The sequence below is a fragment of the Lucilia sericata genome, unplaced genomic scaffold, assembly GCF_015586225.1.
Source record: "Lucilia sericata isolate MDLA Ls3-8-SP2 unplaced genomic scaffold, ASM1558622v1 Contig000652F_arrow, whole genome shotgun sequence".
Lineage (NCBI taxonomy): Eukaryota > Metazoa > Arthropoda > Insecta > Diptera > Calliphoridae > Lucilia > Lucilia sericata.
This window is the reverse complement of record NW_023994658.1, coordinates 81,904-98,876: the sequence shown is the minus strand read 5'-3', so window position 1 is coordinate 98,876 and position 16,973 is coordinate 81,904. Positions and strand designations below refer to the sequence as shown.

General features: G+C 33.0%; 2 protein-coding genes across 2 annotated transcripts in view; one reads left to right on the top strand and one right to left on the bottom strand.

The window, feature by feature from the left end:
• LOC119607065 (anoctamin-1) overlaps positions 1-12,990 on the top strand; it is a 28,910-nt gene extending 15,920 nt beyond the window's left edge. Inside the window, 17 exon segments of the mRNA XM_037960804.1 lie at positions 192-211; positions 214-359; positions 429-456; positions 459-602; positions 605-656; positions 738-826; positions 829-1,286; positions 1,347-1,550; positions 3,923-4,071; positions 4,073-4,124; positions 4,126-4,177; positions 4,247-4,452; positions 4,515-4,568; positions 4,571-4,689; positions 4,764-4,869; positions 11,878-12,016; positions 12,086-12,990. Coding sequence (XP_037816732.1) covers positions 192-211; positions 214-359; positions 429-456; positions 459-602; positions 605-656; positions 738-826; positions 829-1,286; positions 1,347-1,550; positions 3,923-4,071; positions 4,073-4,124; positions 4,126-4,177; positions 4,247-4,452; positions 4,515-4,568; positions 4,571-4,689; positions 4,764-4,869; positions 11,878-12,016; positions 12,086-12,267 — 2,200 coding nt within the window. The 3' untranslated portion in view covers positions 12,268-12,990.
• LOC119607064 lies at positions 4,732-8,102 on the bottom strand. Its single transcript, XM_037960801.1, has 4 exons — positions 7,456-8,102; positions 7,004-7,125; positions 5,176-5,332; positions 4,732-5,112 (listed from the first exon to the last, which is right to left on the bottom strand). The coding sequence occupies exons 1-3, from the start codon at positions 7,655-7,657 to the stop codon at positions 5,237-5,239; spliced, it is 420 nt and encodes a 139-aa protein (XP_037816729.1). The 5' UTR covers positions 7,658-8,102; the 3' UTR covers positions 4,732-5,112; positions 5,176-5,236.
• Positions 12,991-16,973: the final 3,983 nt, after the last annotated feature.

The window sequence follows — 16,973 nt, the reverse complement described above, 5'->3', positions numbered from 1 at the left end:
CTTCTGTTCTGTCTGTTCTGTTCTGTCTAGTTCTGTTCTAGTTCTGTTCTAGCTCTGTTCTAGTTTCTGTTTCTACTTCTGTTCTAGTCCTGTTCTAGTTCTGTTTCTAGTTCGTTTCTAGTTCTGTTCTAGTCCTTTAGTTTAAGAAGTTCAGAGAAAGATTTAAAGAAATGTCTTTACAAATTTTCCAGATTTGATATACGTCAGGATAACTTTTTACACCTGCTGTCCGATCGCGTATTGTGCATTCATATTGGATCGTCAACGTTTTAACACCGAAAAATAAAGATGAAATGGCATTTGGCATTGAACGTTTAGTGACCTAGAATGTCTATTGTGCAGCCTATCCTTTGCACGATGTAAGTTTTAACTAAAACAAAATATTTAATATAAATAATCTCTACCTACTCTCTATCTGTCTTCCTTAGGGTGAAATCTATGAAAAACACACGATGCGTATACTTTAAGTACACACTGGGCTTCCATTAGTAAATGGTATCGTTATCAACCGTTGGATTATGTTAAAGAATATTTTGGTGTTAAAATCGGTTTATATTTTGCTTGGTTGGGTTTCTACACCTACATGTTGATGTTGGCGGCTGTTGGGGTTTAATATGTTTTCTATACTCGTTGCTTACGCTCAAGGATATGTACCTGTGTAAGTTATTGTCATATTATTCATATGTATGTATTTCTCAATTATTAATTCATTGTTTTGTTTTAATTTAGCCAGGAAGTTTGCTCGAATACAAAACAAATATAACCATGTGTCCTTTGTGTAATTGGTGTAACTTTTGGGACCTGAAAGAGACTTGTTTCTATGCCAAATTTCCTATTTAATTGACAATCCTAGTACGCTATTCTTTACTGTCTTTATGTCCTTTTGGGCTGCACTATTTCTTGAACTATGGAAACGTTATTCAGCCGAAATAACTCATCGTTGGGATTTAACGGGTTTCGATGTGCATGAAGAACATCCCAGGCCTCAGTATTTAGCACGTTTACAACATTTACCCAATACTCGTACGGATTATGTGACAAATATTAAAGAACCTACTGTGCCCTTTTGGCGCATGAAATTTCCTGCCGCTGTTTTTAGCTTTTCGGTTGTGTTACTTTTAATAGCCTTAGCTTTTGTGGCTTTGGTGGGTGTTGTTATATATCGTGTGTCTATGTTGGCCATCCTGAAAGTGGGCGATAACCCAATGAATACCTCGAGTGCTATAATGTTGGCCTCTGCTTCGGCGGCCTTTTTGAATCTGTGTTTCCTTTATGTACTTAATTATGTAAGTATTATTTTCATTTTGTTTTTTAGCAATTTCATTAATGTTGTTGCTTATTTGCAGTTATACAATCATTTAGCCGATTATTTAACTGAAAAAGAAATGTGGCGTACTCAAACTCAATTTGACGATTCTTTGACTTTAAAAATATATCTGTTGCAATTTGTTAACTATTATGCTTCCATATTTTATATAGCCTTTTTCAAAGGCAAATTTGTGGGTCATCCAGCGAAATATCATAAAATCTTTGATGAGCGACAAGAAGAGGTAAGTTTGTTCGTTGACTGGAGTTCAGTTCTAGTTCAGTTCTAGTTCAGTTCTAGTTCAGTTCTAGTTCAGTTCTAGTTCAGTTCTAGTTCAGTTCTAGTTCAGTTCTAGTTCAGTTCTAGTTCAGTTCTAGTTCAGTTCTAGTTCAGTTCTAGTTCAGTTCTAGTTCAGTTCTAGTTCAGTTCTAGTTCAGTTCTAGTTCAGTTCTAGTTCAGTTCTAGTTCAGTTCTAGTTCAGTTCTAGTTCAGTTCTAGTTCAGTTCTAGTTCAGTTCTAGTTCAGTTCTAGTTCAGTTCTAGTTCAGTTCTAGTTCAGTTCTAGTTCAGTTCTAGTTCAGTTCTAGTTCAGATCTAGTTCAGTTCTAGTTCAGTTCTTGTTCAGTTTTTCAGTTCTAGTTCAGTTCTAGTTCAGTTCTAGTTCAGTTCTAGTTCAGTTCTAGTTCAGTTCTAGTTTTCTAGTTCAGTTCTAGTTCAGTTCTAGTTCAGTTCTAGATCAGTTCTAGTTCAGTTCTAGTTCAGTTCTAGTTCAGTTCTAGATCAGTTCTAGTTCAGTTCTAGTTCAGTTCTAGTTCAGTTCTAGTTCAGTTCTAGTTCAGTTCTAGTTCAGTTCTAGTTCAGTTCTAGTTCAGTTCTAGTTCAGTTCTAGTTCAGTTCTAGTTCAGTTCTAGTTCAGTTCTAGTTCAGTTCTAGTTCAGTTCTAGTTCAGTTCTAGTTCAGTTCTAGTTCAGTTCTAGTTCAGTTCTAGTTCAGTTCTAGTTCAGTTTCTAGTTCAGTTCTAGTTCAGTTCTAGTTCAGTTCTAGTTCAGTTCTAGTTCAGTTCTAGTTCAGTTCTAGTTCAGTTCTAGTTCAGTTCTAGTTCAGTTCTAGTTCAGTTCTAGTTCAGTTCTAGTTCAGTTCTAGTTCAGTTCTAGTTCAGTTCTAGTTCAGTTCTAGTTCAGTTCTAGTTCAGTCTAGTCAGTTCTAGTTCAGTCTAGTTCAGTTCTAGTTCAGTTCTAGTTCAGTTCTAGTTCAGTTCTAGTTCAGTTCTAGTTCAGTTCTAGTTCAGTTCTAGTTCAGTTCTAGTTCAGTTCTAGTTCAGTTCTAGTTCAGTTCTAGTTCAGTTCTAGTTCAGTTCTAGTTCAGTTCTAGTTCAGTTCTAGTTCAGTTCTAGTTCAGTTCTAGTTCAGTTCTAGTTCAGTTCTAGTTCAGTTCTAGTTCAGTTCTAGTTCAGTTCTAGTTCAGTTCTAGTTCAGTTCTAGTTCAGTTCTAGTTCAGTTCTAGTTCAGTTCTAGTTCAGTTCTAGTTCAGTTCTAGTTCAGTTCTAGTTCAGTTCTAGTTCAGTTCTAGTTCAGTTCTAGTTCAGTTCTAGTTCAGTTCTAGTTCAGTTCTAGTTCAGTTCTAGTTCAGTTCTAGTTCAGTTCTAGTTCAGTTCTAGTTCAGTTCTAGTTCAGTTCTTTCTAGTTCAGTTCTAGTTCAGTTCTAGTTCAGTTCTAGTTCAGTTCTAGTTCAGTTCTAGTTCAGTTCTAGTTCAGTTCTAGTTCAGTTCTAGTTCAGTTCTAGTTCAGTTCTAGTTCAGTTCTAGTTCAGTTCTAGTTCAGTTCTAGTTCAGTTCTAGTTCAGTTCTAGTTCAGTTCTAGTTCAGTTCTAGTTCAGTTCTAGTTCAGTTCTAGTTCAGTTCTAGTTCAGTTCTAGTTCAGTTCTAGTTCAGTTCTAGTTCAGTTCTAGTTAATAATAATAAAAAGAAAAAGTTCAGTTCTAGTTCTGTTCTAGTTCAGTTCTAGTTCAGTTCTAGTTCAGTTCTAGTTCAGTTCTAGTTCAGTTCTAGTTCAGTTCTAGTTCAGTTCTAGTTCAGTTCAGTCCAGTTCTAGTTCAGTTCAGTTCTAGTTCAGTTCTAGTTCAGTTCAGTTCAGTTCTAGTTCAGTCTAGTTCAGTTCTAGTTCAGTTCTAGTTCAGTTCTAGTTCAGTTCTAGTTCAGTTCTGGTTCAGTTCTAGTTCAGTTCTAGTTCAGTTCTAGTTCAGTTCTAGTTCAGTTCTAGTTCAGTTCTAGTTCAGTTCTAGTTCAGTTCTAGTTCAGTTCTAGTTCAGTTCTAGTTCAGTTCTAGTTCAGTTCTAGTTCAGTTCTAGTTCAGTTCTAGTTCAGTTCTAGTTCAGTTCTAGTTCAGTTCTAGTTCAGTTCTAGTTCAGTTCTAGTTCAGTTCTAGTTCAGTTCTAGTTCAGTTCTAGTTCAGTTCTAGTTCAGTTCTAGTTCAGTTCTAGTTCAGTTCGAGTTCAGTTCCAGTTCAGTTCTAGTTCAGTTCTAGTTCAGTTCTAACTCAGTTCTGGTACTGTGCTTCAGTCGTGTCTATTGTCTGTAACTGATAGGTATGTTCAACTTTCTTGTATATTCTTCTTTCAGTGTTCCTCCGGAGGGTGTTTAACTGAACTGTGTATCCAACTGGCCATTATAATGATTGGTAAACAGGCCTTTAATTCCATCTTAGAAGTTATAATGCCAAAAATTTGGCGTAAAATTATGGCTTTAAAAGTGGGTCTAACAAGATGTTTTCACCAAAGAAGACAAGCATCACAAAGATACCGAAAGATGGTGGAGAGATTTAAAAATTACTAGATTGGGGTCCACGGTCATTATTCCCGGAATATTTAGAAATGGGTAATGTATACAAAAATGCAGCTTATATAAAATGTTTAAAGAAAATTTAAAATTCTTTTTTTTCACTAGTTTTACAATATGGTTTTGTAACCATATTTGTGGCTGCCTTTCCTTTAGCACCATTTTTTGCTCTACTTAATAATATTCTAGAAATGCGTTTAGATGCCAAAAAACTTTTAACCCATCATAGAAGGCCGGTGTCGCAGAGAGTCCGCGATATAGGTGTTTGGTATCGCATTCTAGATTGTATAGGCAAACTAAGTGTCATAACAAATGTAAGTTTTAATATTATATTTTAGTATTTGTATATATTTTAACGACTTTTTTATATTCTTAGGGTTTTATTATAGCCTTTACCTCTGACATGATTCCCAGATGGGTTTATCGTGGCTAAATTCGGAGGATGGTTCCTTACATGGTTACTTAAACTTTACTTTATCAGAATTCCGTACAAGTGATTCAGATTCAGAATTGCGCAGTTTATCTGCTAAATACAATATAACCTCTTGCAAGTAAGTAATTTCACTTATAAATTTTATTGATTTTTTTATTTGAATTATTCTTTTTTTTTTTGTTATATTTGCAGATACACAGATTTTCGTGAACCACCTACCTCACCGAATAAATATGATTTAAGTAGTACTTTTTATATAATTTTGGCTTGTCGTTTAGGTTTTGTTGTGGTATTTGAGGTAAGTTTTTCTAACAAAAATTTTCTGTTTTCTAAAAAAAAATGTTAAAATTAAGTCTCATTTTGAATATAAATTAAATCCCATATAGTGTATTTGTTGTTCTTTTTTTGCCTTAAACCTTAACATGTTGAAACATTCCCGAAGCCTCCACAATACTATCCTGTAAGACTTGATTTTCTTGTCGTTGCAGTTTTAAGAATTTACACAACCAGTAAATGGCAAAAGAAAACATTACATTGAACACTGTAAATTAAACAGAATATTTGATAGAAGGTTTCGTTTTGAAAAATATTAAAATTAACTTACTGATAAATATGCCAATATTATGCTGCGTACTATACGTTTGTCTGTGGCCGCATCGATTTCATTATATTTCATTTCCATAAATATATAAGTGGTTACTTCTACCAATACCGAAATTATAGTGTTTAATTAGCCATGGTGCTATGCAAATGGTGCGCTTCTATAAAAGGGATAGATTTAATAAAGATTGTAAAGCATAAAACAATTAGAACTGAACTAGAACTGAACTAGAACTGAACTAGAACTGAACTAGAATTGAACTAGAACTGAGCTAGAACTAAACTAGAACTAAACTAGAACTGAACTAGAACTGAACTAGAACTGAACTAGAACTGAACTAGAACTGAACTAGAACTGAACTAGAACTGAACTAGAACTGAACTAGAACTGAACTAGAACTGAACTAGAACTGAACTAGAACTGAACTAGAACTGAACTAGAACTGAACTAGAACTGAACTAGAACTGAACTAGAACTGAACTAGAACTGAACTAGAACTGAACTAGAACTGAACTAGAACTGAACTAGAACTGAACTAGAACTGAACTAGAACTGAACTAGAACTGAACTAGAACTGAACTAGAACTGAACTAGAAGAACTAGAACTGAACTAGAACTGAACTAGAACTGAACTAGAAACTGAACTAGAACTGAACTAGAACTGAACTAGAACTGAACTAGAACTGAACTAGAACTGAACTAGAACTGAACTAGAACTGAACTAGAACTGAACTAGAACTGAACTAGAACTGAACTAGAACTGAACTAGAACTGAACTAGAACTGAACTAGAACTGAACTAGAACTGAACTAGAACTGAACTAGAACTGAACTAGAACTGAACTAGAACTGAACTAGAACTGAACTAGAACTGAACTAGAACTGAACTAGAACTGAACTAGAACTGAACTAGAACTGAACTAGAACTGAACTAGAACTGAACTAGAACTGAACTAGAACTGAACTAGAACTGAACTAGAATTGAACTAGAACTGAACTAGAACTGAACTAGAACTGAACTAGAACTGAACTAGAACTGAACTAGAACTGAACTAGAACTGAACTAGAACTGAACTAGAACTGAACTAGAACTGAACTAGAACTGAACTAGAACTGAACTAGAACTGAACTAGAACTGAAACTAGAACTGAACTAGAACTGAACTAGAACTGAACTAGAACTGAACTAGAACTGAACTAGAACTGAACTAGAACTGAACTAGAACTGAACTAGAACTGAACTAGAACTGAACTAGAACTGAACTAGAACTGAACTAGAACTGAACTAGAACTGAACTAGAACTGAACTAGAACTGAACTAGAACTGAACTAGAACTGAACTAGAACTGAACTAGAACTGAACTAGAACTGAACTAGAACTGAACTAGATCTGAACTAGAACTGAACTAGAACTGAACTAGAACTGAACTAGAACTGAACTAGAACTGAACTAGAACTGAACTAGAACTGAACTAGAACTGAACTAGAACTGAACTAGAACTGAACTAGAACTGAACTAGAACTGAACTAGAACTGAACAAGAAATGAACTAGAACTGAACTAGAACTGAACTAGAACTGAACTAGAACTGAACTAGAACTGAACTAGAACTGAACTAGAACTGAACTAGAACTGAACTAGAACTGAACTAGAACTGAACTAGAACTGAACTAGAACTGAACTAGAACTGAACTAGAACTGAACTAGAACTGAACTAGAACTGAACTAGAACTGAACTAGAACTGAACTAGAACTGAACTAGAACTGAACTAGAACTGAACTGGAACTGAACTAGAACTGAACTAGAACTGAATTAAAGTGATCATTACTCACCTTTCTAATACCATCGATTAGTAGCGAAGCTAGTATGAAATTAATCAACGATTTAATCCACAATATTATAGACATGACAACATAAAATGCGTCTGGAAAATTATGCAGCAAAACATAATCAACTGGAAGAAAGAATTTTAAACAAAAGAATTAAATTTTATAATGAGTCGTTTAAAAAAAGTAATTTTAATTAAAAAATTTTTAATTAAAAATGTTTTCAAATTCAAAATTTTTTGCAGAATAAATTAGATGTTATTTAAAACATTTAAAGAAGTTTAATCACTTTTTTGCACTTAAAAAAATGTTTAATAAAAAAATATTTTAATTTGCAAGAAAAGAAATCATTTTCATATATTTCGAGAATTATTTGAGTTTCTGCAAAATTTGTCCATTTTTTTCCTAATTAAAATATATTTCCAAATAAAAATTTGATTTGGAAATAATTCACTTACCAACCGATGACAGCATATTACTCAAAGGATCAATAATTTTCACATTTTCATACGATGCAACGGCCCAATTTGTTAAATTAAAATAATCTCTATACAAATAATAACTGCATAATATCAAAACGGTCAAAGAAAGTAAAATATCTAGAGCAGCTATACTAAAACCCAGAGTACGTAGGTTTAAACAGCAAGAAAAACGTTTCATTTTTTTTACTTATTTTATTTTGCTTTTTTGAAAAGAATTAGTTTTTAAGATTTAAATTGAAATTATTTTATTTTTAAATTTATATTTTTATTTTATATATTTTCAAAATATATAAATATTTATTTTAAAATCGTTTTCACTAATTTCTTTATTTTAGGATGTTATCAGTTTCACGTTATTTGAGCTACTAAAAATTTTATCCATCAATACTTTTCAAAAACTTCTATTCTAATATCTGTCCATCAGTTTTAGCTATTGTCTTGTCTAACCGTCCTTCCGTCTGCCTCGTATATTGTTGTTGTTGTTTGCATTTAACGCATTGGCCCATTGACATTTTCCCTTTTTCTTTCGTTCTTTCACACATTTATGTGTTTTAGTGATTGCGAATGCTGAAAAAAGTACGACTATAATTGTTTTGCCACATAATGAAACAGCATTTAGTGATGTGTGAGTAAGTAGAAAGACCTTTTTCTGCAGTTTAGTAGTGCATTGATCTATGACATAAAAAAAGTTTTCAAATGAATATTGAAAGTGTTTTCAATATGTTCTATGCAGTTTAACAGTTATAGTTTTTCTCTTTCGTTTTTTGTTTATTTTATTCGTTATTGTTTGCTGTTTGTGCGAAATTTTCTTTCAAATTTAATTGACCCCATTTTGAGAGGTTTCATTATAACCCTAATCCCTGTAGAGATTGAGGTCTGTTAATTGGGGTTGTGTATGTGTGTGCTGAGTATGAGAACACATTATTGAGAGACAAGAATTTATGTATTTGTTGGGATTACAACTTAAAATTTAGGGATTGAAAATGGTAACCCAGTGAATTTTTCAGAACTAAGCTTAGAACTGAACTAGAACTGAGCTAGAACTGAACTAGAACGAACAACTGAACTAGAACTGAACTAGAACTGAACTAGAACTGAACTAGAACTGAACTAGAACTGAACTAGAACTGAACTAGAACTGAACTAGAACTGAACTAGAACTGAACTAGAACTGAACTAGAACTGAACTAGAACTGAACTAGAACTGAACTAGAACTGAACTAGAACTGAACTAGAACTGAACTAGACTGAACTAGAACTGAACTAGAACTGAACTAGAACTGAACTAGAACTGAACTAGAACTGAACTAGAACTGAACTAGAACTGAACTAGAACTGAACTAGAACTGAACTAGAACTGAACTAGAACTGAACTAGAACTGAACTAGAAACTGAAACTAGAACTGAACTAGAACTGAACTAGAACTGAACTGAACTGAACTAGAACTGAACTAGAACTGAACTAGAACTGAACTAGAACTGAACTAGAACTGACTAGAACTGAACTAGAATCTGACTAGAACTGAACTAGAACTGAACTAGAACTGAACTAGAACTGAACTAGAACTGAACTACTAGAACTGAACTAGAACTGAACTAGAACTGAACTAGAACTGAACAGAACTGAACTAGAACTGAACTAGAACTGAACTAGAACTGAACTAGAACTGAACTAGAACTGAACTGACTGGAACTGGAACGAACTAGAACTGAAACTAGAACTGAACTAGAACTGAACTAGAACTGAACCTAGGAACTGAACTAGAACTAACTAGAACTGAACTAGACTGAACCTGAACTAGAACTGAACAGAACTGACTCGAACTGAACTAGAACTGAACTAGAACTGAACTAGAACTGAACTAGAACTGAACTAGAACTGAACTAGAACTGAACTAGAACTGAACTAGAACTGAACTAGAACTGAAAACTAGAACTGAACTAGAACTGAACTAGAACTGAACTAGAACTGAACTAGAACTGAACTAGAACTGACTAGAACTGAACTAGAACTGAACTAGAACTGAACTAGAACTGAACTAGAACTGAACTAGAACTGAACTAGAACTGAACTAGAACTGACTAGAACTGAACTAGAACTGACGAAATGAACTAGAACTGAACTAGAACTGAACTAGAACTGAACTAGAACTGAACTAGAACTGAACTAGAACTGAACTAGAACTGAACTAGAACTGAACTAGAACTGAACTAGAACGGGAAACTGAACTAGAACTGAACTAGACTGAACTAGAACTGAACTAGAACTGAACTAGAACTGAACTAGAACTGAACTAGAACTGAACTAGAACTAGAACTGACTGAACTGAACTAGAACTGAACTAGAACTGAACTATAACTGAACTAGAACTGAACTAGAACTGAATAGAAACTGAACTAGAACTGAACTAGAAACTGAACTAGAACTGAACTAGAACTGAACTAGGAACCTGAACTAGAACTGAACTAGAACTGACTAGAACTGAACTAGAACTGAACTAGAACTGAACTAGAGAACTGAACTAGAACTGAACTAGAACTGAACTAGAACTGAACTAGAACTGAACTAGAACTGAACTAGAACTGAAACTAGAACTGAACTAGAACTGAACTAGAACTAGAGAACTAGAAACTAGAAACTAACTAGACTGAACTAGAACTGAACTAGAACTGAAGCTAGAACTGGAACTAGAACTGAACTAGAACTGAACTAGAACTGAACTAGAACTGACACTAGAACTGAACTAGAACTGAACTAGAACTGAACTAGAACTGAATAGAACTGAACTGAACTGAACTAGAACTTGAACTTAGAACTGAACTAGAACTGAACTAGAACTGAACTAGAACTGGAACTAGAACTTGAACTTGAACTGAACTGAAGGACTAGAACTGAACTAGAACTGAACTAGAACTAAGAACTAGGAACTGAACTAGAACTGAAAAGCTAGAACTGTGAATCTAGAACTGAACCGAACTGAACTAGAACATGAACTAGAACTGAACTCAGAAACTGAACTAGAACCTGAACTAGAACTGAAACTAGAACTGAACTAGAACTGAACTAGAACTGAACTAGAACTGAACTAGAATGAACTAGAAACGGAACTAGAACTGAACTAGAAACTGAACTAGAACCTTGACTAAGAACTGAACTAGAACTGAACTAGAACTGAACTAGAACTGAACTAGAACTGAACTAGAAGAATAACTGAACTGAACTAGAACTGAACTAGAACTGAACTAGAACTGAACTAGAACTGAACTAGAACTGAACTAGAACTGAACTAGAACTGAACTAGAACTGAACTAAACTGAACTAGAACTGAACTAGAACTGAACTGAAACTGAACTAGACTGAACTAGAACTGAACTAGAATGAACTAGAACTGAACTAGAATGAACTAGAACTGAACTAGAACTAAAAACTGAACTGAACTAGAACTGAACTAGAACGAACTAGAACTGAACTAGAACTGAACTAGAACTGAACTAGAACTGAACTAGTACTGAACTAGAACTGAACTAGAAACTGAACTAGAACTGAACTAGAACTGAACTAGAACTGAACTAGAACTGAACTAGAACTGAACTAGAACTGAACTAGAACTGAACTAGAACTGAACTAGAACTGAACTAGAACTGAACTAGAACTGAACTAGAACTAGAACTGAACTAGAACTGAACTAGAACTGAACTAGAACTGAACTAGAAACTGAACTAGAACTGAACTAGAACTGAACTAGAACTGAACTAGAACTGAACTAGAATGAACTAACTGAACTAGAACTGAACTAGAACTGAACTAGAACTGAACTAGAACTGAACTAGAACTGAACTAGAACTGAACTAGAACTGAACTAGAACTGAACTAGAACTGAACTAGAACTGACAGAACTGAAACTAGAACTGAACTAGAACTGAACTAGAACTGAACTAGAACTGAACTAGAACTGAACTAGAACTGAACTAGAACTGAACTAGAACTGAACTAGAACTGAACTAGAACTGAACTAGAACTGAACTAGAACTGAACTAGAACTGAACTAGAACTGAACTAGAACTGAACTAGAACTGAACTAGAACGAGACTAAAATTGACCTAAAAATCGTTCCAAAAATTCCTTAGCTTAAAAACACCGATTGGTTGGTTATAATTCCGTCTTGTCCATTAGTGTTCTTGTGCAAATTAATATTTTTGGTTAGCTCTACTAAGGCTTCATCTTCAACATTTTTTCTATAAATTTAACAAATTATTTAAATTAAATAAAACCATGTTAATACTCTCTCATTTGTCAGCTAAACATCAATAACATTGAAATCTGTCCTATATTCCTAAACATACATATTTCCAACATTATTCACTTATGTTCTATACATTAAATTCATTTCTTTGTAGAATTTTGTGGCGTTGGTAATGATTCTAGTGCGATGGTGCATACCTGATATGAGTGTTGAGCTGAGAGATCAAATACGGCGTGAAGTGTATATAACAAATGAAATCATTATTGAACAAGAAGCCAGAAGGGCTAGATTTGGTAAGTACACTATACTATTTTTATCATTCCATAACATTTTGTAGTAATTTTTGTATTTGTATTCTGTAGAACGTGCTAAACGTAGTTCTTCTGTACGTTTACGAGATTCTGAATCCAATACTCCCGATAATGCCAATGATCGATTTATAAGAATCGAACAGTTATTGGCCAGTGATTTATCCCAGTCTCAAATGGATTTAATAATACACGGTGATAATGCCGATACAGGCATTCAAGGAGAAAACTGCTAAAGCTTTATTTGTTTTACAAACATAATTACTTACTTTAAGCTCGAAAGACTTGTTTTTAGTTACTATAAACATAAGAACTTAGAACATCATTTAAAAAAGATAATCATCGAATATTTATTTTTATATATTTAAAATATTTTTGTTTTAAAAATTTTTGTTATTGCATTTTTAAAAAGCTTTTTTCTGGTAGAAAAGCAAAAAGGAACTTAAAACAATCGTTAGCAGGTGCAATATAAATACTTGTATTAAGCTCTCTCTGATCCTAAAGTTATTAAATTAATTAAGCTTAAATTCATTTGTTATGTTTTATTATTTTTTGTAAATCAAGCCTAAATAATTATTTTGCCTAATTGACAATTATGATATTATTCTCATGATTTATGTTCTCACTGATATTTTTATTTTGTTTTAATTATACATTTTAGCTATTAAAAATATACATACATACATATAAATAAATATACAATTGTTGTAAACTGTGGTGCCAATATTTCCTTAATGAATCAAGTAGTGCACAAGTATCTTTACTATTTTAACTAGTAAACGATTAAAAACTCTAATATCGCCTTAACTTATTTCTTTTCTTATAGGAAAAAGTATAAAATATAAAAGATTACTGCAGTAAATCATAGAAATCTCTTCAAGGACTTTAACAAGAATGTATATTTTTCTAAAAATATAAAACTATTCATTAAATAATAAATGAACTTTATATAAAATTTATATTTTTCTATTCAGAGAAATCTAATTTGTTCTATAAGTTTAACTTGGTGTTAAAAATAGTTCTTGTTTTAATTTTAAGTTTATAAAAATTAACTTTTGTATTTAACTTATTAAGTCAATAACTTTGTGTTTGTATGAAAATTGTATGTGAAAATATTAAAATATGAGTGTTTGTTTTTAGTTCCTAAATTAATCATTTTTCTTTTTGATTTTCTGGAAGGTTTCATGGTAAAAGGAAATAAAAAGGAAAAAAATCCAGTAAAAAGAAACTGCACTAGAACTGAACTAGAACTGAACTAAAACTGAACTAGAACATAACTAGAACAGAACTAGAACAGAACTAGAACAGAACTAGAACAGAACTAGAACAGAACTAGAACAGAACTACAACAAAACTACAACAGAACTACAACAGAACTACAACAGAACTACAACAGAACTAGAACAGAACTAGAACAGAACTACAACAAAACTACAACAGAACTACAACAGAACTACAACAGAACTACAACAGAACTACAACAGAACTACAACAGAACTACAACAGAACTATAACAGAACTACAACAGAACTACAACAGAACTATAACAGAACTACAACAGAACTACAACAGAACTACAACAGAACTACAACAGAACTACAACAGAACTACAACAGAACTACAACAGAACTACAACAGAACTAGAACAGAGCTAGAACAAACTAGAACAAAACTAGAACAAAACTAGAACAAACTAGAACAGAACTACAAAAGAACTAGAACAGAACTAGAACAGAACTAGAACAGAACTAGAATAGAACTAGAACAGAACTAGAACAGAACTAGAACAGAACTAGAACAGAACTAGAACAGAACTAGAACAGATCTAGAACAGAACTAGAACAGAACAGAACTAGAACAGAACTAGAACAGAACTAGAACAGAACTATAACAGAACTATAACAGAACTAGAACAGAACTAGAACAGAACTAGAACAGAACTAGAACAGAACTAGAACAGAACTAGAACAGAACTAGAACAGAACTAGAACAGAACTAGAACAGAACTAGAACAGAACTAGAACAGAACTAGAACAGAACTAGAACAGAACTAGAACAGAACTAGAACAGAACTAGAACAGAACTAGAACAGAACTAGAACAGAACTAGAACAGAACTAGAACAGAACTAGAACAGAACTAGAACAGAACTAGAACAGAACTAGAACTAGAACAGAACTAGAACTAGAACAGAACTAGAATAGAACAGAACTAGAGCAGAATTATAACAGAACTAGAACAGAAGTAGATGACATAAGTATTTTTTAAATTTTGTCTAATTAAATGCAAATTTAATAACCTTTCGACAATTGTTACTTTGCGGTCAATAATTTTCCCATTAAATGTAATTGAATCATAAATACAAATTATGTTACTAACTCTTTTAGTACATAAGTAATTCATTTTTCAAACTAATTAAATAAATCAGACATACGAGAAGGATTTCTGCTAATAATGACATAAAATATTAAATGAAATACAAATAATATTCCTTTTAGGTCTTTTAAAGAATACAATAATCATAAACTGAAAAAATAACATGAATATTTAAACTGTTATACAAATAAGGACATCCACCATTTAGACGCCATTTGAATAGGCAGCAAAAACAAATTTAAAGATAACTTTAAGTCAACAACTGTAACAAAACCACAACAACTACTTGTAAGTTTGGGAAATTAAAAATCCATGTGTTATTGTAGTTTTTGTGGTTAAAATATCTATAAACAAAAAGGACTAACCAAGCAGTAGAGTAAAATGGTTAGGAAAAAACATTGACCCTCGAATAATAAACAACAACAAATGAAAATAAATAATTTTGGGAGAGTAAAACTAAAAATTTTTGAGAGCAATGTATGAGCACGCAAGCAACAATTATGAATTTTTCGAATAAAGAGAATTTGAAGAATTTTGCACATGAGTAAAGAGAATTTCAGAAAGGAATGGCCGAATAATGTTTCGATTGGAAATTTTTTATGAAGATGTCAAAACTGAACCTTAGTTTAGTTAGAATTGAACTAGAAATGAAACAGAACTAGAACAGAACTAGAACAGAACAGAACTGGAACAGAACTAGAAAAGAAGTAGAATAGAACTAGAACAGAACTAGAACAGAACTAGAACAGAACTAGAACAGAACTAGAACAGAACTGGAACAGAACTAGAAAAGAACTACAACAGAACTAGAATAGAACTAGAACAGAACTAGAACAGAACTAGAACAGAACTAGAACAGAACTAGAACAGAAGTAGAACAGAACTAGAACAGAACTAGAACAGCACTAGAACAGAACTAGAACTGAACTAGAACTGAACTAGAACTGAACTAGAACTGAACTAGAACTGAACTAGAACAGAACTAGAACAGAACTGGAACAGAACAAGAACAGGACTAGAACAGAGCTAGAACAGAACTAGAACAGAACTAGAACAGAATAGAACAGAATAGAACAGAACTAGAACAGAACTAGAACAGAACTAGAACAAAACTAGAACAGAACTAGAACAAAACTAGAACAGAACTAGAACAGAACTAGAACAGAACTAGAACAGAACTGGAACAGAACTAGAACAGAACTAGAACAGAACTGGAACAGAACTAGAACAGAACTAGAACAGAACTAGAACAGAACTAGAACAGAACTAGAACAGAACTAGAACTGAATTAGAACTGAACTAGAACTAACTGAACTAGAACTGAACTGAACTAGAACTGAACTAGAACTGAACTAGAACTGAACTAGAACTGAACTAGAACTGAACTAGAACTGAACTAGAACTGAACTAGAACTGAACTAGAACTGAACTAGAACTGAACTAGAACTGAACTAGAACTGAACTAGAACTGAACTAGAACTGAACTAGAACTGAACTAGAACTGAACTAAACTAGAACTGAACTAGAACTGAACTAGAACTGAACTAGAACTGAACTAGAACTGAACTGAACTTGAACTGTACTAGAACTGAACAAGAGCTAAACTAGAACTGAACTAGAACAAAACAGAAGTGGAACAGAACTAGAACAGAACTGGAACAGAACTAGAACAGAACTAGAACAGAAATAGAACAAAACTAAAACAGAACTAGAACAGAACTAGAACAGAACTAGTACAGAACTCAAACAGAACTAGAACAAAACAGAAGTAGAACAGAACTAGAACAGAACTAGAACAGAACTAGAACAGAACTAGAACAGAACTAGAACTACTAGAACAGAACTAGAACAGAACTAGAACAGAACTAGAACAGAACTAGAACAGAACTAGAACAGAACTAGAACAGAACTAGAACAGAACTAGAACAGAACTAGAACAGAACTAGAACAGAACTAGAACAGAACTAGAACAGAACTAGAACAGAACCAGAACAGAAATAATTTAGTTCTTTTTTTAATCAAATGTATATTAAAGTTTTTTCAATTCTTTTCTAATACCCACTAATATTTTATTTATTCGGTGGTACACTATTTTTTATTAACATTCCTACACAGAGTTGAAAGCATACTTTTAGGCGACAGTATTATTGCAATGACAACATAACTGAAGATGGCATCACTAAAAACAACAAAAAAAAGAAATAACGGTATAACTAACAGTAAATAAATACAATAACAAAATCTCTGTACTCATAATGACGTCACAACAAACTTGTTGTTGTGTTCAAATAAAAAACGTGAGAATTCTCTTAATGCTCATGAGATTTACTGATGTCGTTTTTACAACTGATTTGTTTTTACATTTTTGTCAATTTTCTTTTTGCTCTCTTTTCCTTAAAGAGGGAAAATTCGCACACACAAGAAATTTGCCGAAAAACGCAACAACAATTTTTAGCGTATTTTCTTTGTTGAGTTTTGTTGTTTGTTAGTGGGAGGGCGTCTGTCGCAGTTTCAGACCCCTTAGACGAGGTGTCTATTGGGGTTTAAATGTTTTAAGTGAAAATATT